This window comes from Onychomys torridus, chromosome 2 (assembly GCF_903995425.1).
Source record: "Onychomys torridus chromosome 2, mOncTor1.1, whole genome shotgun sequence".
NCBI lineage: Eukaryota > Metazoa > Chordata > Mammalia > Rodentia > Cricetidae > Onychomys > Onychomys torridus.
The window spans coordinates 64,322,441-64,347,869 of record NC_050444.1 but is presented as its reverse complement, the minus strand read 5'-3'; the positions used below and the strand labels follow the sequence as shown (position 1 = coordinate 64,347,869).

The 25,429-nt window shown below is 51.1% G+C and overlaps 3 protein-coding genes across 5 annotated transcripts; 2 read left to right on the top strand and 1 right to left on the bottom strand.

Annotated features, from left to right (window-relative positions):
* Positions 1-905: 905 nt before the first annotated feature.
* Positions 906-3,180, top strand: Hint2 (histidine triad nucleotide binding protein 2). Its single transcript, XM_036178830.1, has 5 exons — positions 906-1,041; positions 2,368-2,508; positions 2,606-2,710; positions 2,816-2,888; positions 2,996-3,180. The coding sequence occupies exons 1-5, from the start codon at positions 961-963 to the stop codon at positions 3,085-3,087; spliced, it is 492 nt and encodes a 163-aa protein (XP_036034723.1). The 5' UTR covers positions 906-960; the 3' UTR covers positions 3,088-3,180.
* A 723-nt stretch (positions 3,181-3,903) lies between these two features.
* Positions 3,904-6,057, top strand: Spag8 (sperm associated antigen 8). 2 transcript variants are annotated; one of them, XM_036178012.1, is made up of 7 exons: positions 3,904-3,963; positions 4,051-4,768; positions 4,893-5,067; positions 5,219-5,264; positions 5,337-5,451; positions 5,575-5,637; positions 5,736-6,057. In XM_036178012.1, the coding sequence occupies exons 1-7, from the start codon at positions 3,926-3,928 to the stop codon at positions 5,928-5,930; spliced, it is 1,350 nt and encodes a 449-aa protein (XP_036033905.1). In that variant the 5' UTR covers positions 3,904-3,925; the 3' UTR covers positions 5,931-6,057. The 2 variants fall into 2 exon arrangements, with proteins under 2 accessions (XP_036033905.1, XP_036033906.1); XM_036178013.1 differs by lacking the exons at positions 5,575-5,637; positions 5,736-6,057 and having other exon boundaries at positions 4,893-5,264; positions 5,342-5,448.
* Positions 6,058-6,315: 258 nt separating this feature from the next.
* On the bottom strand, positions 6,316-25,220 carry Npr2 (natriuretic peptide receptor 2). Of its 2 annotated transcripts, XM_036178009.1 has the most exons (22): positions 23,747-25,220; positions 22,816-23,021; positions 16,980-17,093; positions 16,610-16,745; positions 16,308-16,402; positions 16,005-16,137; positions 15,703-15,787; positions 14,146-14,266; positions 13,910-13,984; positions 13,630-13,707; positions 13,301-13,405; positions 13,112-13,183; positions 10,851-11,010; positions 10,401-10,556; positions 10,155-10,323; positions 9,856-10,002; positions 9,282-9,405; positions 9,067-9,135; positions 7,138-7,312; positions 6,969-7,067; positions 6,608-6,699; positions 6,316-6,495 (listed from the first exon to the last, which is right to left on the bottom strand). In XM_036178009.1, the coding sequence occupies exons 1-22, from the start codon at positions 24,411-24,413 to the stop codon at positions 6,430-6,432; spliced, it is 3,144 nt and encodes a 1,047-aa protein (XP_036033902.1). In that variant the 5' UTR covers positions 24,414-25,220; the 3' UTR covers positions 6,316-6,429. The 2 variants fall into 2 exon arrangements, with proteins under 2 accessions (XP_036033902.1, XP_036033903.1); XM_036178010.1 differs by lacking the exon at positions 13,910-13,984 and having other exon boundaries at positions 23,747-24,915.
* Positions 25,221-25,429: the final 209 nt, after the last annotated feature.

Here is a 25,429-nt window from a genome sequence, read left to right as displayed (position 1 = left end):
GACACTTGCACTCACATGCCCATAATCCACAGTCAGAAACACATATACAATAAAAAACATTGTATGTATGAAAAGAAAATCTGCTTCACTGCCTCACAGAGCTAATGGCACTACACACCATTTATGAAGTGAAAAGGAAAATAGTACAGTATGCACAGGATGCTCCTATCCTTACCTGTTTAAGGGGGGAAAATGCCCTGAAAACTGTTGCATAATATCGATGTAAGTGATAAAACAAATTGACAGAAACTTTAAAAAAAAAAAAAAAACTTTCATACAATATGTTTTAAATCTTTGAAGTGGTCAAAGGCCACTTCAATTGATAAGAAATGGTTAGGTTGGAGGGAGGAGAGGGCTATGGTTGGTATGTAAAGGGAATAGAAAATCTAATAATAATAAATAATAATAATTATTATTATTATTATTATTATTATTTATTATTATTATAAACTAGGTACCTATCCTATAGATTAAAAAAGCCCGGCTCGCAGTTCCCTTTTAGCCCCGCCTATATGGTTTCTGGAGCCAATAAGCGCCGAATGCCCTCAGAGCCCCGCCCTTTTGGCCAATGCGGAGAAGAGTCTGCGCTACATTTAGCCTTTTGTGCAGCAGGTGGCGAGCCCCCGCCCTCTTCCCCCACCAGTGCCAGAGCTAAAAGGGACCGGCCGAGGACGATCAAGTCCCACCCACTCAGACACCTCCACCAATGCTCGGTCAAGGTGGTGAACCTGAGCCCCCTTAGGAAAAAAATCCCACCCCCAGATTTAGTTCTTCCAATGGAGTGGGGATGAATCTCAGAGCAAAACTAAGTAGGGATCCAATGGAAAAAGAATTTTCACGCTACTAGACAAAAACTGGCCCTGCTTTGGCAGAGGCAGCCAATGGGCTGCGCGGCGGGACCCGCCCCCAGCCGGACGCGGCCAATGGGGCTGCGCCTGCAAGGCGGCCGGCTCCGGGAAGATGGCTGCTGCCGTGCTGCTGGCAGTGGGTTTGCGCACCGCGCGCAGAACCCTGGCGGCCGCGGGGCCCCGGGGGGCGCAGGTGAGAAGCAGCCGGAGGGACGAGGGGGCTTGCAGGCACTGGCGCGTCCCGGGACCGGCACGCGCGTCGCGCATCATTGCGGAGCCACTGCCTCTCCCGAGGATCAGTTTCAGGGACTCTGCGGTCGAACCCGCGAGAGAAGCGATCTAGCGGCGACCGCTTCCCGGAACAGCCAGGGCATCCCGGTTGGGACCGAGCTGGTGGTGCTGGCCCAGAGCGTGCTCCAGCCTGCCTCAGCCGTGCCCCCTCCAGAAAGTGAGCTCTCCCTCAGGGAGCTAGCTGGCAGTTCTCAGATCTCTAGCCGTGTAATGCGCGCCAGCATTGCTCTTTCGTCTTCCACATTTTCCAACAGTGATTTGATTTAGCCCACAGTTTCGCTTCAGTGTAAAAGTACTGACTCTGGCCTTCTCTGAACCGGTGGGAAACTGGGGTAGTCCTACCTCTTATCTGTCCCCTCTGGTAGAGCCGAGTTCACTTAGCTGAACTCTTACATAACTCCGCTGATTCTAGTCACTGGAATTACAATCCAATGTAAGAAGCCGAGCATGGTGGCACATGCCTATAATCCCGGCATTTGGGAGACGGGAGCAGCAGAATTACCAGGGCTTCAGCAGCCGGGCCTGCATAGCAACAACAGGAAAGGTGCAAAATAAGAAATCCAGTGTGACACCCAAACAAAAGAGCAGCCAGTGTCAGATAGGACAAATATATTAAAAACATAAATAAGGTAGCAAGGCTTAAAGATCAGAAAACGCACAGTAGAAATAAATGGAAACACAGTAAAGAGCTTCCAGCTCTTAGGACAGGATTCAAACCAGTCTTTGACACTCCCAGGGATCCGTCTGATGCATTCCATGGCAGTATAGGAACTGAGACCTCAGTGTTGTTTTGTTGGCTTTTGAGGACAGTGTCTTATGTCTCCCACACTAGCCTGGAGTTTCCTGTGTAGCTAAGAATAACGAGTTATTGATCCTCCTGCCTCCCCATCCCAGCTGCTGGAGTTACATACAGATTTCTAGGTCCTTTTACCTGTACCGCGCTAGATTTCCTTATTTCTTTAATCACATCTTCAGGAATCAAATGCACTCCTAAATCCTACATAGTAATTACTGCCTGTTCTGTAACCAGGCCAACCATCATCTGGCCTACCCTTTGCTGCTCAGGCTCTGAAATTCAGGGACTTGCCCTAGCGTGGAACCACCAATAGGTTCTTAGAAGAATGAAGTTGGAGTCACCCTTGGAGCCCAGCTTCTTCCAGTCCCAGCTAAGTGCATGGGAAAAATGACTGCTAGCTCTCTCCCTTGGGTTCACCCAACCCAACTTCAGGTCCGGGGAAATGCAGGTATGAGTGACGGAAGTGAAGTGGCCAAGGCTCAGAATGCAGCTCCTGGAGGAGCAACGCCAACCATCTTCTCCCGGATTCTGGATCGCAGCCTCCCGGCTGACATTCTGTATGAAGATCAGCAGGTAAAGATCTCCCTAGGGCCCAACCCTCTTGAGAATTTCATAGGTGCCCTTGGGCCTGATGAAGTAACAGTGACCTCTCACCTGTCCCTGCTCCCAGTGTCTAGTGTTCCGTGATGTGGCTCCTCAGGCTCCTGTGCATTTTCTCGTCATTCCGAAGAAGCCCATTCCTCGAATTAGCCAGGCTGAAGAAGAAGACCAGCAGGTGGGGAGGACAGGGCCAGGGGCCTGTCTGGGAGGAGGCCTGGATCAAGCCAGGGGTTTGACTCCTATGAAGGAGGCCACCTCTGTCCCTCTCCTCTCCCTGTAGCTTCTAGGACACCTACTCCTTGTGGCCAAGAAGACAGCAAAGGCCGAGGGTCTGAGAGATGGGTATCGACTTGGTGAGTGAAGTCTGTCTTTTGGCCTCCTCACCTATGCATCCCCATTTCTCAGTGTGCTCTTTAGCCCTTGACCTCTCCTGTGACCCCGATCCCTGACCTCATTTCAGTGGTCAATGACGGGAAGATGGGCGCGCAGTCCGTGTATCACCTGCATATCCACGTTCTTGGAGGCCGACAGCTGCAGTGGCCGCCTGGCTAAACCTGCCAGCTGACCCAGGACCACAGACTTGGATGCGTGGGTGGAAAGAGGGAAAAGAAATCTTGTGGCATGAATAAACTTATTCTCCTTCAATTTTGCATTCCTGTCTTAAATATGTAACGGACTTATACCACAAAGGTGAAAAGAAATTGATTCGGGGCTATAATCGCTCTTGGCCATGGTCAGAATAAAAGATCCTTCGACCCAGTCTAGTGGTTAAAGGGGTAAGTGCATAGTGCAGATCTGCCGGTTTCCAATGGTCCGTTCTAGATCAAGCCTCTAGAAAAAGAAATAGCAGTAGAAATTTGCCTGGATGACTATCTATTGTCCCATATTCCCTTCCATTCTGCTGTTATCTCTATGTGTGCTGAGGATGGAACCCAGGACCTTGGGCATACTGAACAAGCACTCCTACCACTGAGCTGCATTCTCAGGCCCTACTTCATAGATTTTCATCCTTAAACTGTTAAAAAAATAAATTAAAAAAAAAAAAAAAAAAGACGTTTTTCTCCCAACTTAGGGAATGAACCAGGCAAGCAAGAGTTCATATTGATGCCCATCTGTACTTGTCTCCGTGCATCCCCATAAGTCACCTTAGTCACAACGAGTCAACTTGGCCGTGGAGGCAAGGGTTCAGACTAGTGAGACCTTAAAAGCCCAGGTGAGGCCCAATGGAGCTGGGGTTGCTGCTGAGTACCTAGTCTGAGACTTCCGCCCCGAGAGCGTTTGTGTATCTTCTCTCCTACCCGCCACCTCGGGTCCGCCCAGCTCTAGCTCTGCGCAGTCTCCTGGAGTTGTTGGCCGTCTCTATGGCAACCCGGTAGCTGGAGTTTGAAAAATGGAGACGACCGAGTCTACGGAGGAATCTCGGTCGCGGTAAGAGCCATGGATTTGAGAACAAGGAGGGTCAACGGACTAATTTCGCAGCGTTTTTGACCACCTTGACGTATTTGTTTCTTTCAGATCTTTAGAAGTACACCCCAGCTCCGAAGGACCCGAGACCACTTCAGAACCTATTCCTTCTTCCGGTGGCAGTCCTAGGTCCACCCTCGAGGCCGTCACTGTTCCAGCCACCTTGTGTAAAGAGGCTCATGGGCCGTATTCTATTCTCACAGAGCCCTCTTCTGACAGTCTTCTGGAAGCTGCCTGCCCTAGACCCCATCACATAGGCCATGGGAGGTTTGGCTATCAGCCCCTCTGTGTTTCTTATGTACCTCGGAATCCCTGTGCCTCAGATCCCAGCTCAAGCCCTGTTCCTACCTCTTCTCATCCTGGCCATAGCTCTGGCCACAGCTCTGGTCCGGGCTCGGGCTCAGGCTCTGGTCTTGGCCAGAGCTCTGATACTGGTCAGGGCTCCAAAGGTCCTGCCACTGGGCCTGCTCTTGCCCATGGGCCTGGTCTTGCCTCTGGACCTGGGCCTGCTGACTCTGAACCTGGTCATAAGTTCAGCTCCAGTGTTCCTCAAGGGTTTGGAAACCCGCCACCAGACCTGCTCCCTCATACTAGCACATGGGATCAGTACTGCTACTGTGTGCCATGCCACCAACCCTGGGAACCTCTGCAAGTCTCAGAACCCGGAGTCCGAGGGCCATGGAAACCCCCAGAGGTTGAGAGGAAATCTGAGTTTCTCTGTAAAACACGGCCCCGTGGCCAGTGTCTCCTTTACAACTGGGATGAAGAGGTATGAAGGTTTGGCCTGCTCCCTTTTCCCGAAGGCCAACCCCACTTTCCTAGGGGAGCCAATAGTTTGTGATGAGGGTCAGTATGAGAAGTGAGCTCATAGTTACTTACCATGGGGTCCACAGAGAGCCACCAACCACTTGGATCAAATCCCGAGGTCGCAAGATGGCTCTGAGAGTTACTTCTTCCGACATGGACACCAGGGATTGCTCAGCATACAACCTCAGTCACCTATGCCTTCTAGCACCACCCAGACAGACTCATACCAGCCCCCAAGAAACGTCTGTCAGCCACTTCGAGGTGTGAAGCATGAGAGACCAGTAGGCAGACAAAAAGAGACAGGACCTTCTGGTGGGATTGTGGATTGTTTGGTGGTTCCAAGGGCAAACCCCGAGATCCCCCCTCCTCTCAACTCTGTTCCTGATCAGACTCCTCCTCTGCCCTCCTGCAGGGAAGCGGGAAGCTATGCTGGAGGTGGTCCTGCACCACCAGATCTGGTGAGAGCCTGGGAAGGGGGAGGGGAGAGGGGAAAACTGGGACTGGCCTTGACCTCTCCCCGGGCTCCATAGTAAAGAGGTACAGGCTGAGCAAGAACCTCCAAGGAAGCTCTTTGAGGCTGAGTCAGTAACACACCATGACTACAGAGCAAAGCTGGTCCAAACAGGGCCTCCGGCCCCTACAAAGGTGAGAACCCAGCCCACCTTACTTGAACCGATGGGCTCTGCCGGGCAGTGGGAAAGCAGCTAACCCAGAAGCTGAGGGAGAGCGCCAAAGACCAGGAGTTATTCGATGTCTCTTCCCTCACAGCCTCACGATTACCGCCAAGAACAGCCTGAAACGTTCTGGATACAGAGAGCATCACAGCTACCGGTGTGTGGGGGTGACTAGGCGTTGGGTGGGGGAAGATAGGCTCTTGTGCTCTGGCTTGGGGAAGGATGGCATCAGTCCTCATCCTCACACTCCTCCAGGGTGTCAGTAACATCAGGACCCTGGACACACCATTCCGGAAGAACTGCAGCTTCTCAACACCAGTGCCCCTGTCTCTAGGGCAGCCTTTGCCTTACGAACTTGAGAATTTCCCCCACCAAATGGGGGTGATGTCTTCCCTTTCCTGTCAGGGAGGGGGGCAGGGCTGTGGAGGGCCAAGGACAACTCCAGCCTAAGAGTTGACGAGGAGAGTGGACCAGGAATTTGGAATTTATTTCTGTCTATACTACAGAGGTAGGTGTGGGTGGAATTAATTCTCTGTACTTGATGAGGGGGTTTCACATAAAGCACTCTCCTCCTGAAGCTGCTAACTCCTTGAATCTGTGAGTAACCGTGTCCACACCCCGTATTCTTCCCTTGAGATGGCCTGGACCCCAGACAATGACACCATGATTTGTTGTTGTTATTTTATACTTGGACAAAATATTCTGGTCTAGATACAGATATTTACAAGAAGCCAGGGAGGGCAGGTATATGTACAAGGCTAGGCTGCAGAGGGCTATGACTTGCATATAAGGCAGGGTGTGTGTGTGTGTGTGTGTGTGTGTGTGTGTGTGTGTGTGTGTGTGTGCATGTTTTCCATCTCATATGTCACTGTCTGGTTTTTGTTGTGTGGAGAGACGGTGGTCATTGCCCATCAAAGAACCAACAGCAGGAGATTGTCCGGCTTGGGGTTTACAGGAGTCCCGGAGGTCCTTTCCGCTCTCCTAAGAGCCAGTAAGTTCGCATTTTTCCTTTTCCCTGGAGGCAGGGGAGTGAGCATAGTTCAGATTCTTCTGTATTAGTGCCTTCATCTCCCTCTCTTCCCCCACTTTTATCTCCCATGATCCACTCCCCCGGGTCCTGCCATCACCTTCATCTCCACGTCCCCACGGAGCTCTAGCTGGAAGCATCCTAGCTCATCCAGGGCATCCTTGGTAGTCGAGGAGACATGGATCTTTAGAGCTGGGGTAGTGTAGACCAGAAGCAGAGGGAGGAAGACAAGTCAAAAAAAGGCAAGAGGGAAAAATAACGCTGCTGGAGAGTGCTATACCCCAGCAGCCACCCCTGAGAAAGCCCCCAGCCCTCCCAATGCACATTTATACGAATCAATACATGCCCAAGGTCAAGGCACTTAAGAACTCCCCAACTCAGAGACATGGAGGAACTCTGGAAAGAAGAAAAGAGCAAGACAGATCTAGGTCAAGGTTGGAGTTAAAGGCTGATGTCCTCACCTTGACCATTAGACTCCATTCGAGAAGCAGTGTTTACTGTGTCTCCAAAAAGACAATACCGGGGCATCTTCAGACCAACAACGCCAGCACAGACTGGCCCTATAAAAACAAGATGGTTGGGAGAGATCCAGACAAGTAGACCCTAGGGCTGGGTGAGAATCAGCCTTACCAGTATGGACGCCTATACGTAACCTCAGCTGGTCATGGGGTCGATGGCGGATGCGGAAGGAAGAAACTGCATCTAATAATGCGAGGGCCATGCGGGCAATTTCCGGTGCATGGCGCTGACCGTTTCGGCCTGGAAGGCCAGAGACCACCATGTAGGCATCTCCAATGGTTTCCACCTGATTTAAATGGAAGATTAAAAGACCATCTGTGGGTTCAGTTAGTTAGGACACTGGCTGCTCTTCCAGAGGACCTGAGTTCAGTTCCCAGCACCCACATGGCGGCTCAAACTCCCATAACTCCACTTGGCACTCTCTTCTGGCCTCCATGGGCAACTGCATGCATGTGGCATACATTCACAAAGATATATGAACATAAATAAAATAATAAAACTAGTGGTTGGGGATTTAGCTCAGTGGTAGAGCACTTGCCTAACAAGCGCAAGGTCCTGGGTTCAGTCCTCAGCTCCCCCCCCAAAAAAAATATTAATAAAACTACTTTGAAGAGGTCATTTCTAGCTATATCAGTGGAAGTGAGAACGGGAGACAAAATGGGCACTCCTGGGAGTCATCCTGACAGCCTGGGAGGCCATGATTGGCCAGATTGACTAGGAACTACATGCCATGGTCCTGAGAACTTGGATATGAGGAAGTCAGACAAGGAAGTAGTTAACTCCTCCTCCTACCCCAGCATCTGGTGAATAGTTAGTGGACAGAAGTGGGATCCTAATCAAAGAACCCAAAGGCCCGAAGAAGGTAAAGCAGGCGCAATAACATGGACCAGGCAGCCTGACTGTCGGAGGGAAGAAGCAACCACTTGACTTTGATGACTACCAAACCTATGATGCACAGTGAAATGTGTAGGGGAGCCCACACTAAGTATTTAGGGATAAAGGGGGGAGTGTACTGTGTCTAAAACTACCTCTCAAATGGTCCCAAAATAATTACATGAGCTTTTAAAAATAAAATAGAACTGGAATGTTGTCAGACAGCAGAACAGATTAGCATGGAGAAAGCTGTGGTTTGATTCACAAACACTCCAGAGAAGGGGGAAGACATCTAAAATAAATAGGAGGAAATAAAAGCAACTGATGAACCTGGGTAAAGGGTTTCTGGGCATTTTGTTAGGGAAACATCGGAGAGGGTAGAGTAAGCTTTAAAAGGTCCTTATTTATGTTTAGATATCGTCTGGATCTGAAGCCAAGGCCAACGGTAAACTCATGATCCATCTGCCCAGCCTCCCACATACTGGGAGGACAGGCAGATATCACCCTGCCCAGCATAATTATTTGCCATATGCCACACTCAATGTTAGGCACTTTTAAGAAATACTTCTCACATTTATTCGTGTGCACGTATGCACACACAAGTCGGAGGACAACCTGTGGGAGTGGTTCTCAGATAGATTCCAGGGATCGAACCCAAGTCATCAGGCCTGGCGCCTTTACCCACTGAGCCATCTCACCAGCCCATAGGCTATCGTATACCTACTCTATTACTGCAACAACTGAGGCTCAGAGAAACCCTGTTACTTGTATAAGGCCACATAACTATCTATAAAATCAGTATTTTTACTCCCAAGGACAATTAAGCCAACTAAACGACTTTAACAAAGAACTTTATAACAAGTAATCGTGTCTTGCCCCTCACCCCACAGTCAGTCTGTGCCCACATCCTCTGTTAGTCCTCTGGAAGGTGTCTATATTAATACCCCAGAGAGAGAGAGGAACTAAAGTGATGGCCAAGATTAGGGAGCCCTACGCATCACAGGTTTCGGACCAGAGTGTCCACATTTATTGGAATCACATCCAATGAAGAGCACTAGAATGCTGGAGAAACTTGGGGAGCAGTGACTGCAGAGTGGTATGGTATGTGGGGGTTCAGAAAACCATGTTTCAAATGGGTCTTAGAAGGAGGGCAGCTCCAGCTCTCACCTTGTAGACATCAAAGTTGTCGATTATGGCATCAAAGCAGGTATAAAGGTCATTAAGAAGTGTCACCACCTAACAGGATGGGAAAGCAGAGGCTCTGAAATTCGTGCCCACGTTCCTAAAAATTCTCAAACCGAAAGACAGGAGAACTCCAGAGCAAACTAGTCTACTGAGGCTCCCAGAACCCAGTGCCGCCCGCGCCTGCTCACACCTCTCACCTGCATGGGGGTGCTCTCCGCTGACAGCGCTGTGAAGCCCACGATGTCACTGAAGTAGATGGTGACACTGTCAAAGGCCTCTGCCTGGACAGTCTCTCCCCGTTTTAACTGCTCGGCCACAGAACTAGGAAGCAAGGGGACACCATCAGCCCAACTCCAGGGAAGTGTGGGGGTGGTTGAGGAGGACAGGGTGTGTGGCTGCAGCACAGCCAAGCTGTGGCATGAAAACTGGCTTTGGTGGAAGAAGAGGCAAGTGGTTGAGAAGATGTCACCTAGTGCACAGTGGGGTGCCCGAGTGGTGGGGAGCTGTGAGGGGACCCACGTGGGGCTAAGCAGTTCCTGTTGAAATTGTTCCGCATACACTTGCCAGACAGAGGTGAGGAAGAACAGTGCCCTGAGAAGGAGGGCTGGGAAGCTCACTTGAAGACACCGTGAGACCATTTAGCCTGTAGCCAGGAGGGCTCACTGTGGCAAGAATTAGCATTGTAGGGTTCCCTGGGTTGCAAAAGAGTTCTCAGATGTTGGATGAGGCAGAACCCAAGGACGTCTTGGAAAAGGTGGACAAAGGTCTTACTGGGGTAGAATTTGGTACAGCAGTGCCTCAGCTTTGCGTTTCTCCTCTAGATAGGCCTGTGTGCGCTCCTCCACCAGCTTTTCCAGGTTATTGGCATACTGTTCCATGCGCAGCAAGAGGTTGTCCAATATGCTCGTACCACCCTCCCTGCAGGGAGGCCAGGATATGACACCTGCTCCAAGGTCCTCAGGACTAACAGGAGATCCCGTCCAACCCACCCTTGGGGTCCACCAGCCTCATCCACTAAGAATGATAAAGTTTCTATCCCTGGGAGCCTCTGAGCCTCAGTGCCCTCTCACTTGTTAAACCGGCGAATGAAGCCCTTGATTTGGCCAAAGTCTGGACGTTCCGCTGGGTCCTGGGCCCAACATCTCTCCATCAGCAAAACCAGCTCTTCATTCAGTTGTGTCCTGTCAATGCTCGGCCGGAAATATGGCCGCTGACCATTCCGAACCTTCTGGACAATCTCTGAGGGTGACAGAAAATTTGGATGAAGAACAAGGTTCCCCTAGCAGAAGAGGCTGTGAATAGCACCTGACTCTCACCTTTGGGACTGAGATCCAGGCCTTCCAAGTAGAAAGGGCCACTTCGGAGCGCTATTTCCTGAAGGATGATCGCAAAGCTGTAGACATCTGCCTTCTGCATGCCTGTGGTTGGCAAGGAGTTCCCACTCAGCAGTTCTGGGGCTGTCCACAGCTTCTCTGCAAAGAGTGAACAGGCTGGCTAGGTTGCCTAAATAGGACATCCTGGGTTCCACCTGGGCTCATCCCATGTCATGCTACTGCTCTACCTCTTCCAGCCTCCCTTGGGGGCTCCCCCCATCACTGCTACTGGTCTACCTCTCACAGTCAACCCTGAGGACTCCCCTGTGTTACTACTGGTCTACCTCTCATATTCTCTCTGGGAGGGAATGGTCAAGGCCTGAAGAGCAGTACAAAAGGGAGGTGGCAGGGGAGGGAGGCTGGGGGAGGGGCTGACACAGGAAGTAGTCTCACTGGCATAGAGGGCATGGCTGTCGTCAGGTTCTGCAGTTGATCGGAAGCTAGCCAGACCATAATCTGTTATTTTGAGCACGAAACGACTATCCACCACACAGTTGGAGGACTTGAGACTTCCGTGAGATGAAATAATGCTGTTGTGGAGAAAGGCCATACCCTGCAGGATACAGAGGAAGTGTCTGGATCATATGTGGCTTAGGCCACCCCAGACTACTCACCAAAACTCATTAGAAATTGAAGGCTCTTGAGACGGCAAAAACAAGCTGAGCTGAGCTGATGTCCCTTGTAGAGCTTCTACTCAAGGAAGCAGGCAGAACAGGAGAGCCATCTCTCCTAGTACAACGAATAGTATCTAGGTACTCAGGCTCAGGGATGGGGGAAATGCTTATAAACGGGGATAACGGCAGTCTTCTGAATAGTGGCAGGACAGCCAAAACTAATATGGCACCTGAAGTGGCTTCACACCTAGCAACAAATTAGGAAGACTCAGCTGAAGACTCTGGCCTACCGTCCAGAAGCACCACAGTGTGAAGTCTAGTGTGTAGCACTGTGTAGGAAGCAGGTTGTGGTGGGGCGAATGTGGTCTGTTGGAGGAATGCCAGACCAGACAGAAGTGAAGAACACGGTAAATCGGCAAAGAGTGAAAAACAGGTGAGAAATAACCACCCAGCCAACGCAGAAGCATGGCTTCCTGGAGGAGGCAGGGAGGGCAGAGGAGGACGAGGCTGTGCTTCCCCAAACAGAAACCCTAGTCAGAGCAGACCGGTCAGAAAAAGGATAGAGGGTTCTGCATGGTAGGTAACCAGAATCCACGGTGTAAACGGTAAGCCCTGGCCTTGAACCACTCACGGTCTCTGAGTATCAAGAGACCTTCAGGAAGCCTCGGCTGGTGAACTCACTGCTGTGGAAACTGAAAAGAAGCGCTGTTTTTCATGTTTATCATCACATCTCCTGATGAGAAATGCATGGCCTTTACCTAGTATTTTTCTCTCTCACTTATGGCGAAATTATATGCGTAAATTAATTTAAAAAACTTTCTAGAATTTAGCAGAAAATCAGAGCCAGAGTCAGGTACAGTTAGGTGATCTCTTGAGTGGGCTTATTGGCTCTGAGACCTGCTTCTGTACACCTGTCTAACCATGCATGATTCACCTGTGTCCCCGTCATTTGTGGGCCTCTGGGTCATTTGAAAATAACTGACCATGGGAATGAATATATATATTCACATACACACATGTTTGGTTTTTTAAATTTCAGTCTCTAACCAGGTGTGGTGGTACACACCTATAGTTTAGCATTTGGGAGATGGAGACAGTAGAGTCAGGAGTTCAAAGCAATTTCTGGTTATATAGTAAGTGTAAGGCCAGTCTGGGTAACATGAAACCCTGTCTCAAAAAGAAATCAAAAGCCAGGAGTGTCACATGCCTTTAATCCCAGCATACAGGAGTCAGAGGCAGGCAGATCTCTAGGTTCAAGGTCAACCTGGTCTACAGATCGAGTTCCAGGTCAGCCAGGATTACAGAGTGACACCCCGTCTCCAAAAAAATCAGTTAGATTTAGATGCACTAGTTAAAGACTAGCATGTCTTCAGCAGCTAGTGAAAACACAGACATACCATTGGTCAAAGTCTAAAATAAGAGGAAGTGTTTGGAGACCTCATGTGTCTGTCTGCTGCTCAAGGGATTTGGTTCTGTTTGTCTTGTTTTAAGACAGATTCGTACTATGATGCTCAGGCTGCTCCCAATCGTCCTGTCTCAGTAAGTGCTGGGATTATGGTGTATACTGCCAGCACCCAGCTAAGGCATGTCTTTTCATTGTTTTTGTTTGCTTAATATTCTTTTTCTGGATAGGATCTTACTCTGCAGTCCAAACTGGCCTGAAACTCACTATGGAGTGTTGGCTGGGCTCAAAATCATAGCATACCTCCTGCCTCAGTTTCCCATATGATGACATGCCCAGCTATAGCTAAGAGATTTTAATATCCTTCCCCATCCCCTGCTTTGAGGTAAAAGAGACACTAGAGAAACATTTATGATATCTGGGACAGGAAGACAAGAACCCTTCTGATACGGTAGATCAAAGCCCCCCACACACACAGTGATAACCCAGAACCCATGTTTACCCATTATCCCCAAGCACTGGAGCAGGGGGCCTAGAGAAAGCATGACTGGTTGAGATCTAGGAGAGAAACTGTAGCAAAGACTGAACACCGAAGGCATTTTTAGTGGACGAAGTCAGGAGGGTTGGAGAAGACTCACCTTCACAAGATCATTAATGAGTGAATAGCGAAACATCCAGTCCAAATTGATGCTGTCATTTTCAAGAATGTCCTGGCAAGCGACGTGGAAGAGATCAGTATCCATCCTAAGTCTCACTGGCTATCACTTGGCACAGTGTGACTTTAGGACCTCCCCTGCACACCACACTCTCCTACACCTGTCCCTCACTTGTAAGCTCCCACGAGGACAATACTCAGTGACGATGCAGATGTTGGGAGGGTCTATGCAGGCTCCAATGAAGCGAGTAAGATGGTTGAACTGAACATCTCTCATCTAGCAGAAAAACAAGAGAACATGAGAATTGGCAGCGCTAAATTTTAGATACAGAAACACACCACTGTGAGAAATGACCTTCCTCCCACTTACGCCTATGATGGGGGATCAGTGATAAATAAATAAGGCCCTTACCCTCTTAGCCAGTTGGCCATTCCATGGTTTCCTCATTTCTTCTTCCCTATCTACCCTCACCTCCCACTCATACCCAAGAAAGTACGTACATGTTTGAGTTCAAACAGAACTTGCCGGGTCAGCTCAATGCGCTTCTTATTCACGTGTTTGATGGCAACAACATTTCCCTAAGGTGCAGGTGGAAAGAGAAAAAGAAATGGAGCATCAGAAGGCGTGTCGGAGAAATCCTGGAGAACTGAGAGCATCCAGGAGCTTAGCTGGATGCAGAGAGGGGACTATGAGGGGCAAGAGGTTCAGGGGCAGAGGTGGTAGATGGGCATGAGACACAATGAGATGGTTGGGAACCAGAACAAGCAGACGACTCTTCACCTTGAAGTGACCGGTGTTGGCAAAGATCTGGTATTTCCCATGGGCTGTCATGAGCGAGCCGTAACTGGATCCCCGCTGGGGCCAAGGGCAACATGGAGGCGGAAGGATGAGAGGAACATTAGATGGTGGTGGTAGTGCAAGGGGCGATCATTACAAGCCAATGTGCCGGGAAAGGTCCAGGATAAGACAGAACAGGGAACAGGAACTCAGAGGAAGGTGGAGAGCCAAGGACTCACCAGCGACAGTGTTAGGCGACTGCCTGCACCTTTATGATAACGATCCGAGTTGCCGAACTGCAGTTCTTCCCAGCGAATGCGCCACAGCATGCTAGCCAGCTCCTTCTCCAGCATCAGTTTTCTGTAAGGACTGCACAGCTCAGCTGCTTGCCAACCCCTGTCCTGCCACCCACTAAGCTGCAAGGGAGCTACAACCGTTACCACAGAGTCAGGACTGGGACCTAAGGAAACATGTACCACATTCTGGTGAGTGCCTGTGTGCACTCAGTGTTAGAGGCAAAGTGGATTGGGTTAGTTTTGAGAAGGGGTCCAGGTAGACCTCAAACTCATGATGATCGTCCTGCTTCAGCCTTCCAAATGCTGGGATTATAGATGTGGACCACCACACAGCTGTAGCGCTCTCTCGCTCTCTCTCTCTCTCTCTCTCTCTCTCTCTCTCTCTTTCCTCTCCCCTTTTGTCCCTTACCTCTCCTCTCTCTTCAGGAGGAAGGCTTCCTTCCTCCAGGCTAGGAGTCAAACCTTGAACACGCTAGGCAAGAGTTCTACCATCAAGTAGCTCCATCCCCAATCTATAGATAAATCAGGGCATCCAGTTTCCCACCATGTGAAGACACAGTGAAACACTACTTTCTGCAAATCAGAAAGTGCACCCTCACTACACATAGAATTTGTTGGTGACTTGATCTTGGATTTCCCAAATATCCAGAACTGTGAAATTTTTTGTTGCATATTAGCGGGAGTGGGGTGGGGGAAGGGAGCCAGGGACAACCAGTGCATAGAAATTTACCTTTAATCCTAACTCTACTCAAAATCAGTACTCAAGGGATGGAGAGATGGCTAAGTGGTTAGAAGCACCTATTATTCTTCCAGACGACCCAAGTGCAATTCCAAGCACCCATCCTGAGTGGCTCATAACCACCTGTAACTCAGAGTCCTGGAGTTCTGATGGCCTCTCTGGCCTCTACAGGCATCTACACCTGCATGTGGTATACATTCACATAGACACACAGGAGATACATAAATAAAAAATAATTTTAAAAAGTCAGTATTCATAGTTGGGCATGGTGGAGGATGTCTTTAATCCTAGCACTTGAAAGACAAAGGTAGGCAAATCTCAGAGGATTTCAGGGCCAGCCTGGTCTACATAGCTAGTTCCAGACCAGCCAGAGCTCTACAATGAGAACCTATCTCAAACAAACAAACAAACAAACATCAGTAGTCAAACAAGACACTATGGCACACATCTGTAATCCCAGCACTCAGGAGGCTAAGGGTGTAAGATCTTGAGTTCAAAGCCAGCCTGGACTATATAGCAAGACTTTGTCTCAAAACAAAAACAGAAACAAAATCACTAGTCTATCCAGGTTGCAGACAAAGGCAAAATGAACATCTAGGATGCAGGGCAACCAAATTAAAAGGCTAGAGAGGAAGGTGCTAGTCCCAGAGACCCACACCAGGCAGATTTGTCACCCCCGCCCCACATAACAGGGACCCCTGGCCTCAGCCAGGGGCCGTATGGCAGGAGGGAGGTAAGGAACAGGAAAACTTAGAACTCACCGGAAAATTAAGAAACTGGAAACACCAAACATGATGAAGGTGATTCCTGTGCCCAGGGCCACAATCGCCAGAGTGGAAAGTGGAGCTGAAGAAGGAGAGAGAGAGGCCCTGAGAAGGACTGGAGAGGGCTGAGGGGGAGGAGACAGGGGTGGCAGGGGTGCGCAGCTTTCTTGAGGGAAAGAAGTAAGGAGAGAGCTGCAGATAAAGATAGAACGTAGCTAGGAGCAGGAGAGGGTGTCAGAGGCAGAGTGCAGGGGTCAGGTAAAAGGGGAGGACTGCTCCCAGTCCCTGCACACACCCACTTTTATCACAGGATGGGTCGTCCAAGTCAAAGGCACAGGGGGGATTGTCCAAAGGTGGGACCCCCTTCACCCAGGGAATAGGCCGGCCTGTCCACCAGATCTGCTTCTCGGCTCCTGAGTAGTGGGCTGCGGGCTGTGAGGAAGCAGAGCACTGGGCCCACAGGCCTGCCCCCCAGCCTCCTCCCTGAGACTCCCACCATGACACAGGTCCAGCACCAGGAGCAAGCACCTGCCCCAGGACCACTGATTCTGTCCCCACTGGACTCTAGGGCCACTCTCTCTTCCCTGTCCTCTCCCCGTCACCTGGAAATCCCCAGAATCCAAGTCTCCCATGGCCCACAGGACAAAATCAGTCTCGCGGTCATTGTTCTTGTCCATAACAACTAGTCCAGTTACACCTAAGATAAAAAAAAAAAAAGTATCCCTCACTTTGAGAGCTTCCTTGGGCCCCCTCCTCCTGTTGCCCTAATTTGGCTGAGTCTGACCCCACTCTGCCTGTTCCTGACCTCCCCCCCTCTCCCTGTGGTCCTTGGAGTGTCTCTTCTGCTGGCTCCACTGCTGAGCCCGCTGTCAGCCCTCAGGCCTCCCTTCATCCCTCTCATTACCATGGTATCTTCGTCCCTGCATCTTCTCCACAATTCGAAGTCCGTCTTCCCGGGTGCCTCCTTCCTGTATCGTCTCATTCAGGACTTGGGCGTAGAGCAGGATGCCATCATAGAAACAGCCAGCGATGAGGTTCATCTGGGGACAGTAACCTCAGCAGCACTCTCCAAATGTCCTATGGGGCCCCTTTCCCACCCCTGCAGTGCACTTCTGCCTCTCCCCTTCCCCATCTTCCTCCTCTCCTTCTCTTACCCCTATGGTGCCATCTTTATTCACCTGGTCCCAGGGGAGAAAAGGCAATATCCTGGATGGAAGTGATGCCCAAAGCGTGGCTTGCTCATAGCCTGTTCTGGCTTTCTGAGATCTACTCACCAGGGATGGGGCCAGCTCCACACCAAAGTCTTCCCGGGCTCTGACCAGCAAGCGATTCTGGAATTCCTGATACTCAGGATTTGGGGGTTCTCGGTAGGTGATCACCAGTACAGTCTGCATCATGGTACATGGGGAAGAGTGAACAGGATTCTAACTGAGCATGAGAGAAAGAAACCACTGTAGGAAAACTTGGTAAAACACACACAGTATAAAACATGCACAGGGGAGTCTGACGGCTGAAATGTACTAAACCCCAGGAGAGCACGCGGTATTGAAGGGTGGTGGTATCCCTGTATGAAAGACGGATAGGGCTGGTCTTGGAAAGGGCAGCAGGAAGAAATCAGCTCCATCTATGACTCAGCCCATCACCTTCCTTGCCTCCCACCAGCCTATCACACTCATGGGAGCTCCTCTGTCCCTACTTCCTGGGTACCCCTTCAATGCCAGTACTCGGGAGACAGAGGTGGGCAGATTTCTGTAAGTTCCAGGCCAACCAGGGCTACAGTTCTGCCCATCTGGGTTAAATGCTGATAATGTTATCCACTGAAAGTTGACTTTTTCACAGTGGGTCACTGGTACACAGTGAGTGAATTAGATTTCAATTCCTGAGAGAAATACTTTGAGACAGTGATTCCATCTGTGAAAACTATGATTTAATTTACTGTGCCTGTAGGAAACACCTACCATAAACAGCATGCTCATTAAGAATCAGATGTATGCCATGTAAGTCACATGCCCACACACATTGCACAGATAAGCAAATGATGCATATGGCCTCAGCCAGGCACACATTTTACTGACATGAATCAACACATCTCTGTCCCTCGCCAAACTGATATCTAGCTTTTCTGAGCCTCATATATCCACCTTCCCTAGCTGCAGGACTGCTCAGCCTTGGACCACACAACTAAATAAGACATCTCAGACAGGAAATTGGTCTCACAGCAGAGAAAGATGCCAGTTCAGTGTATTTTGTGAACTATGACCATGTGAAGCGATAGATAAACATCTAGCCATTTCAAGCTAGGTATGGTGGCTCACATCTGTAATCCCAGCACTCAAGAGGCCGAGGCAGGAAGAAAACCATAAGATCAAGGCCAGCCTTGTCTACTTAGTGAGTTCCAGGCCAACTGGGGCTACATAGTGAGACCCCATTTCATAAAACAACAGCAAAATCAGAACAAAAATCTGGCCATTTTCTACCAGTCTTGTTTATTCTCATCGCAGAAAGTACAAGTGGAGCACACAGACATACTGGATATGTCACATGTGACCTACAGCTATCAATTTGTTCTGGGTAGGAAATAATGAAGTCAGTTTCTAATATGCATTTGTTATATTAGACTAGCATTTTCTTACTGGGGAACTTATATGCTGATTGTATAGTTTTAACACATTCCCTCTCAGGCAGGAGTGAGAGAAGGAAAGGACGAGGGAGAAAGAGGAGAAGGGAGGCTCCGGAGGGAAGGGGAGGACAGGAAGTGATCCTCGGGGACAGCCTAGAGGGTTCTCTCACTGACACCTGTTCCAAAAATAGAGAGGTATGGTGGCACTGACAACTGACAGTCGGAAAGAGTTGGAAACCATCAGAGTAGCACAATTTAGGCTTCAACAAAGGCTGGTAATAGGTTTCTAACACTTTCTGGACCCTGGGACTCTCCAGGTTGGAGATTTCCCCTAGACTGGCAGTAATCAAATTTTTTGCCCTCGGTGGTAACACACCTCTATAATCCCAGCACTCTGGAAGCTAAGGCAGAAGAATGGAAAGTTCAAAGTCAATTTGGATTACACAGCAGACCCTATCTAAAACAAGAACTTTTTAAAAAAATCTCTGAGTCCCCTTTCACTTGCATGTGTGTGCACCTCAGGGCACTGAGTACTCCTGGAGCTGGAGTGGCAGGCGGTTGTGAGCCACCTGATGTGGGAACTGAACCCGGGTCCTCTGGAAGAGCAGTGGATGCTCTTGCCCACTGAGCCCCTCTCCAGCCCTGGTCTTGCTCTCTTTGGTGCCTGCCTCAGGCCCAGAGCGCCGGGATTACAAGCCTGCTGCTAGTCAGTTCTCTTCTGAAAACTGATTGAGGACCCCACAGACACTTTATATCTATCAATAGTTACCAAGTTAGAAGTTAAAACTAAAACTGAGCCTGATAAACCATGAAAACACAAGAATGCATGAGCTGTCAGAGAGGTGACGTCGCCCCACATTGCGATACCTCTAGAAAACCCCACAGCAAAATCACAGGAGAACAGTCACAAGGGTGAATAACGTCTTGACAGTATTTTTAAAAAACTTTTTCACTTCCCAGCCCCCCTGAAAGGATTTCTGGGGGCCCCAGGATCCCAAGGCCACACTTAGAAAATGGCTATTCAAGAATGTTTTGCTGTGGTCACTAACTAGCTACTAAAAAAAAAAGAAAACAAACCCCAAACAAAAACAACTCCCAACACTTTATGTACTTACTCAGAGACTGAAGAGAAGGCAAAGGTAGCTAACTGAGTCCCACTAACTCAGAGTGGTCCCCAAGTGGAAAACCAAACAAGCCCCACTGCCAAAAATAAGGAGTTCAATGGGGGGCGAGCCAAGAGGGCACCACCCACCTTGAGTCCTGCTCTGCGCCCAGCAGAGAGTCCTGCCAGCCATGGCTGGAGGAGCCATGACTAGGCTCCAGGAAGGGGAACTGCCCTCCCTAGCCTTGGCCTGCATGCTCTCTCCCATTCTGGTAGTTGTTTTGTCGCGATAGGATCTCACCAGGTAGCCCAGGCTGGCCTCAAAAGCTCAGCAGCCTCCCTGTCTTAATGCCAAGTGCTGAGGTTACCGATAAGGGCTGCCACACACAGCCCCTTTGCTCCATGGTGGGCCTGCAGGGGTTAGGATTTCTAGCCCTGTATCCTCAGTTTCTCAGTGCAAACCTGAACCCTCCCAACTTGACTGCTTGCTTAGTAAGTTCTACTCTATTGACTTTTCTTACCTGTCCTGGTTAATTATCTTGGTTTATGGTGCCTGGAAGGTCTACTTCTCTCTAAAATAACACCCCCCCCCACACACACACATTAATTTGACTCAATATCTATGTCTTGAATATCTGCTATATGCTAGGCACAGGGGATGTAAAGATGAACACAGCCCCTGCCCTAGGACTGCAATGACTGAATGGGAAAGAAGAATCCCATCAATATACTTAAGCTCAGCTCTTTCTCTCTCCTCAGTGGCTGATACCCAGACTGCGCCGGGTGTTCCAGCAGCTTAGAAAGGCTCTGGACATCTACAGCCAAGGGCTCCTGCCTTGCCTACAACCAAGGGCTCCTGACTTATCTACCATCTTTTCAGGGTTGACCTGGTCTGAGACCCAAGCGGACCAGCATCTCTGGAGGAAGGGCTCACTGCTCTTTGTTCTTGGCCAGAGCTGCCCACTGGCCTCCATGCTGCCCTCCCCTCTGTCAGTCCTGGCAATGAAGCTTTTCCTGAAAACGCCTCACTCCCATACACGTCAAGCCTGGATCTCCCTGTGTTCATTCTTCACTGCCTATTTCGTAACTTAGGTCAGAACAAAAATCATCCTTTTTTCCATCTGAACGAGGCCTGCAGTGAAGGGAGGAAGCAAGAATGGACTACCTGATAGAGCTGTTGGCTGACCAGACCTCTCCTCCCCCCACTCTAAGGACTGGGGTCTCTTGACTGCTGGTAATTCTCATACAAGGAAGAGGTTTGTCTTTCGCACAAAGTCTACAACCCAGGGATGAGGGTGTAGAGGTGGTAGGGCACTTTCCTAGCATACACAAGACCCTCAGTTGAACCCTGGAACCTAAAGAAAAAACAAGACAAAAATTCCTACCCAGAGGACTGTAGAGTCCTATGGTCCAGGAAAGGTGTCGACCTGCCTTGCCTGAACTAGCCAGGGTCCAGTGCCCTTTCTTCTCACGCCACTCAGCTGTTTTTCTTCCTCTTCTGGTAACCCTTATCACCAATGAGGAAGCTTGCTTCTTGTCTGCCTTGACTACCAACTGTAAACTCCAAAAAGACAGAGTGTTTCTAGCATGTTCTGTATTGCATCCCAGTACTGAGTAAGGTGACATTCAGTGAATACTAACCATGAGTTGGTCTAAGGGACTCAAACATGAACCAAATAATGTGCTCTATAGTTGGCAGAGTAAGAGACTCAGCTCAACCCGGGATTTAGGAATTGTTCCTTAGAAGGTAAAGTACTGCTCTGAGTCTTCCAGAACGCGGAATCGTTACATAGACACAGGTGAGACAGTTGTTTTCGGGAAAAGTTACCACATAAACAAAACCTGTCCTATCACTGCTCGTGTTCACGGATGACAGTCACAGACTCATAGGCAAGCATGCAAACAGATTTGTCATTCACAGACAGACACGCTCACCAGTCATAACCAAATATATAATAATCACAGCCGCATAAGACCTTACTCACTGCAGAAGAATGGCCATCCGGGCCCAGCCCTTGTACACTCTCCTTAGAACCAAAGAATCTCAGAGTGGAAAGGATCCTAAGGTCATTCTGTAAGCCACCTCAAATACCCTTTGAGGGCTATGGATAAATAAGTAGGAAACTCTTATATACACGGATCAGTAAGAACTTGGGAGGGAATAGAGACTCGTGGGGATGATCTCAGGAGGGAGTTTAGAACGGGGGGTGGGGTGGGGTGAAAAATAACATGCAAACAAAAGGAGCCAAGTGCACCTGAGGCAGGCAGTCCGGGGCCTGGGCTGGCAAGGCTCAGTCAGCCAGACTTCTCGGCATGAGGGCATCAAAATACAACTGAAACTACAGGCAGAGAGCTAACCGCCTAGTCTTGACCGTCATGGGAAGGAGTTGGGATTTTATTCTGTAGGGAGCAGGCTGTTGAGAGTTTGGGGCAGAGATGAGAAATGTACAGTAACACTGACTTTCTCTGCAAATTCGTTTGTAAATGTCTTTCTTTCTATTCTTCCTAGTACAGCCTTCGTCCAAGTCATATTGCTGCAGTCCTTGACAACCTACAGTCCGTCCCCTCTTCTAACGCAGCCTGAATTATGTTACACTTTACCATCATGCAAAACCTCACATCCTGGTCCTTAATGTCCCACATCCTTTCAATCTACGTCTTTGTCACTTGACTTCCCAGAGGTGATTCAAGGGAACGCTGTTTAAATCTCGTGCCTGTGATCCCAGTACTTGGAAGGCTCAGGCTACCAGTTCAAGGCATGAGCGGGACCCTGTCTCAAAACTAACTCTCTCTCTCTCTCTCTCTCTCTCTCTCTCTCTCTCTCTCTCTCTCTCTCTTGTTTTTTTGTTTTTTAAGTGAACCCTCCTTTCTTACCAGGCCAAACGTGAACTCCTATCTTTCCCTTACAGGGGCTTGAATCCCTGCCCTGCCACTCTGGGAATGTGGCATCTGCCATGGACATTACAATGGTCTAATTGCCTTCACAAAAGCCTTTCCTCATCCCAGCCCATATCCACCCTTTGTCCCTTAACCCCTGACTCTTGAGATCTGCTTCATGCGCAGATTCCTCTCCTTCTGTCACTGTGTTATAATTTCACCTCGCCTCTCCCATAAGGATGGCAACCCTTTCTGGGGCAAGGCTCAGATCTTTTGCTTCCTGCCTTCTGGCTCACTGCTGGCACTCGGGAAAGCCCCCTAAGAGCTGGCGGTGGCCAAAGTCAGGCTTGGCAAGCACACTAAGTCACAGTCCCGAAAGAGTGACTCTCTGGTCACTTCCCTTAGGTCGCTCACAAGTCCTGCCCCGTTCCCGGGCCTTCTGTGGGGTCTTGTGAGAAACAGACCCTCCGACCAGTGCCTCTACCCATCTCCAGTGTGGTTCCGAAGATACCTGAAAGGCCTCTCTGAGGGCCTGGGCCTGCTCCTGGGTTCGATTGTCCTGCCATGGCCGGCCTGTTGCACGTGTGGGGCCTGCCCGGAGACTCTCCCCAAAGACATCAAGGTAAAGGAAGACATAGTCCCCATTGGTCAGGTTCTCCCTCTGGGCCTGAAGCAGGATCTCATGCAGCATCTCCAGAGGCCCGCAGATATACACAACTGGGAGTGCACATGACAGAAGGGTGCCCTGAGACAGCATCCAGCCCCAGCAGCCCCCTCTCTGAATCATCCCGTTAGAGTGAGTGCCCTACCTATCGACCACCCAACAGATGTTCCCATCCCCCACCTTGGAGCTCATGTCATAAGTGCCCTTGGGCCACATGGACCATCTGGCAAAAGTCGGAGCCCGACTCCAGACCCCAGAGAAAGGGGGCGATGATCCCTTCCCCCAGAGCTGTGTTTGCTACACCTCACAGCCCCCCTTGTTCCTCTCCCACCTGCCTCTCCCTAGGCTCACAGGCACCTGTGCTCACAACTTCTGTGTGAGCTTTACCTGCTTTCCCAACCACGTCTGCTGAGTCCCAAACCCACAGAGTCATCTCTGTGCTACCTTGGAGATCCAGTCTAGGGAGTCTCTGCTCACAGGCAGGTGCACATTTCAGAATAGACATCACCCATACCCACTACTCAAGGCACCCACATTGCTTCCCCAAACTCTTCACTCCCGAGTCCCAGCTTCAGCCTTGCCCACCTGTGCCTGTGATATTAAGACTCTGTCCTAACCCAGGCCCTCTCCCAGGTACTCTGTTCTCATCAGCTCCTCCGTCCCAACCATTACACGTGACTTCTCCACGCCTCTCTCTCTCTCTACATTTCCGTGCTGTGCTCCAGGAACACAGTGGCCCTCCTCCCCTGTTCCTAAGACAGCCCAGGGCTACACTTACTGCGCCCGTTGGCTCTGATGAAGTGGGTGGCTTGCTCAGGGCCACCTGGCTCTCGGGCATACACCTGGTGCTGCACACTGAGGTTGCTGCCCTGCAGGGCCTCAAAGACGCCCTCGATGGTGAAGTAGTGGGGCCGGTCATCTGTGCGAGCGTCCAGATACAGCAAGGCAGCCCGAGCAGTCCAATTGAAGTGCCCGTGTAATGTCACTACAAACTCACCCAGCTTGGGAGCCGAGGGGCCAGTACGAACCAGGGTACGATAATGCTCATTCTTAGCTGCAAAACCAGAGGCCACTGCACCGGCAGTCAGGAGGGGAAGGTGCCAGTGTGAGGCAAAGCGAGCCACAGAGGCAGCAGGGTACACACAACCAGGGCCCAAGAGAAGGTCGGGGTCATGGTACAGCTTGAGGTCCACAGCGCGCAGTGGTGCCAGGTACTCAGAGCAGGCGCCGTCTAGTTCGGAGCTGACAAACCGCAGGTCCACGGGCAGTGCCCGGCCCAGTGCCTCCACAGCCAGTGCCACAGCAGGACCCACCCGTGGCCAGGCCCAGGCATAGCTCAGGTTGTGTTCTGGCAGCACCACCGCCAGAGTCAGGTTCCGCGCCCCCGGAGGACGCACCCCACCTGCCAGGGCTGCCACCAGCAGCAGCAGAGATGGCAGTGCCATGGGATTAGCGCCGCTGACCCACGGCCCCCCGAAGCAGGGGCCGCTCTGGCCTACTGGGCAGGCACAAGCACCACCCAGCCTGGAGCCTGGGGAAGAGGGCCAGGAAGAGAAGTGGGGCAAGCTTAGTCGGCCCGGATACAGAAAGTACTGGGGACCACGCAAGAAGGGGATGGGGGGAAGCCTGGGTCGGGAAGGAGTGGGCTACCAGCCTACAGCAAGGACCAAGGACTGAGGACAGGGTGGCAGGAGGAGGAAGGGACCAAGGGGGCCTGCGACCGGGATGAGGACAGTGAGGCGTGAAGTGGCCTGACAATCCCAAGCCGGGCAGGGGGGGATCTAAGCCTGGGATGGGGTGGGGACTTGGGGGAGGCTGGTACAAAGAAACGGCCTGGGGGCACCTCACAGCTGACCGGGCCGGGAGGGCAAAGAGCTGCGAGAAGCCGGCGCCCCGGGCCGAGGTGGGAGGGCGCCCGCCGCGGAAGGACTGGGACATGGGCGGGCAGGGAGCGAAGCGAGGCCTGGGCCGGAGGGGAGGGCAAGGCAGGGGTGACTCTCCCAGGGACGGCTTCTCCCGAAGCTCCTGCCTGGACTCCCGGGCCCGGGCGCTGGTCCCATCCGGAGCTGCGGCGGCCCCGCCCGTGTCCCCTGCTCCTCTCCGCTCCGCTTCTCCCGGGCCCCGCGGCCCGCGCTGCCCGGCGCTGCCTCCCGCCCCCCGCCTGGGCCCCCGCGCGCGCCGCTCGTCCAGGTCAGGTCGCCTCGGCCCGGCGCGTCTCCGCTCGCTGCGCCCGCGGCGGTGGCCGAGTGTGACTTCCCCGGCAGGCCGCCCGACCCCGCCCCCCCCCCTCCCCTCCCCTCCCCTCCCCGCCCGGCCCCACCCTCCGGCTGCTGCTGCCTCCCCCCCTCCCACCCCTGCCCGGCGCCCAGGGACCTCCCCGTCCCCAAACCACCCGGCGAGCGCCCCCCTCCTCCCCGGGGGTGGGGGGGAGAGCTTCGCACCCGGGCCTCTAGGCCACCGA

What these genes read in the sequence shown, in the direction of transcription:
- Npr2 (XM_036178009.1), bottom strand. Translation starts at nt 24,413, where the DNA reads ATGGCACTGCCATCTCTGCTGCTGCTGGTGGCAGCCCTGGCAGGTGGG. An exon ending in CCAACACCGGTCACTTCAAG is followed by an intron (nt 13,708 to 13,909) that starts GTGAAGAGTCGT and finishes CCTGCACCTTAG; the next exon opens with GGAAATGTTGTTGCCATCAA. An exon ending in CTGTACCAAATTCTACCCCA is followed by an intron (nt 9,406 to 9,855) that starts GTAAGACCTTTG and finishes CTTGCTTCCTAG; the next exon opens with TTCTGTGGCCGAGCAGTTAA.
- Hint2 (XM_036178830.1), top strand. Translation starts at nt 961, where the DNA reads ATGGCTGCTGCCGTGCTGCTGGCAGTGGGTTTGCGCACCGCGCGCAGA. An exon ending in TTCTGTATGAAGATCAGCAG is followed by an intron (nt 2,509 to 2,605) that starts GTAAAGATCTCC and finishes CCCTGCTCCCAG; the next exon opens with TGTCTAGTGTTCCGTGATGT. An exon ending in CTGAAGAAGAAGACCAGCAG is followed by an intron (nt 2,711 to 2,815) that starts GTGGGGAGGACA and finishes CTCTCCCTGTAG; the next exon opens with CTTCTAGGACACCTACTCCT.
- Spag8 (XM_036178012.1), top strand. Translation starts at nt 3,926, where the DNA reads ATGGAGACGACCGAGTCTACGGAGGAATCTCGGTCGCG. An exon ending in ACGGAGGAATCTCGGTCGCG is followed by an intron (nt 3,964 to 4,050) that starts GTAAGAGCCATG and finishes TGTTTCTTTCAG; the next exon opens with ATCTTTAGAAGTACACCCCA. An exon ending in CGTCTGTCAGCCACTTCGAG is followed by an intron (nt 5,068 to 5,218) that starts GTGTGAAGCATG and finishes GCCCTCCTGCAG; the next exon opens with GGAAGCGGGAAGCTATGCTG.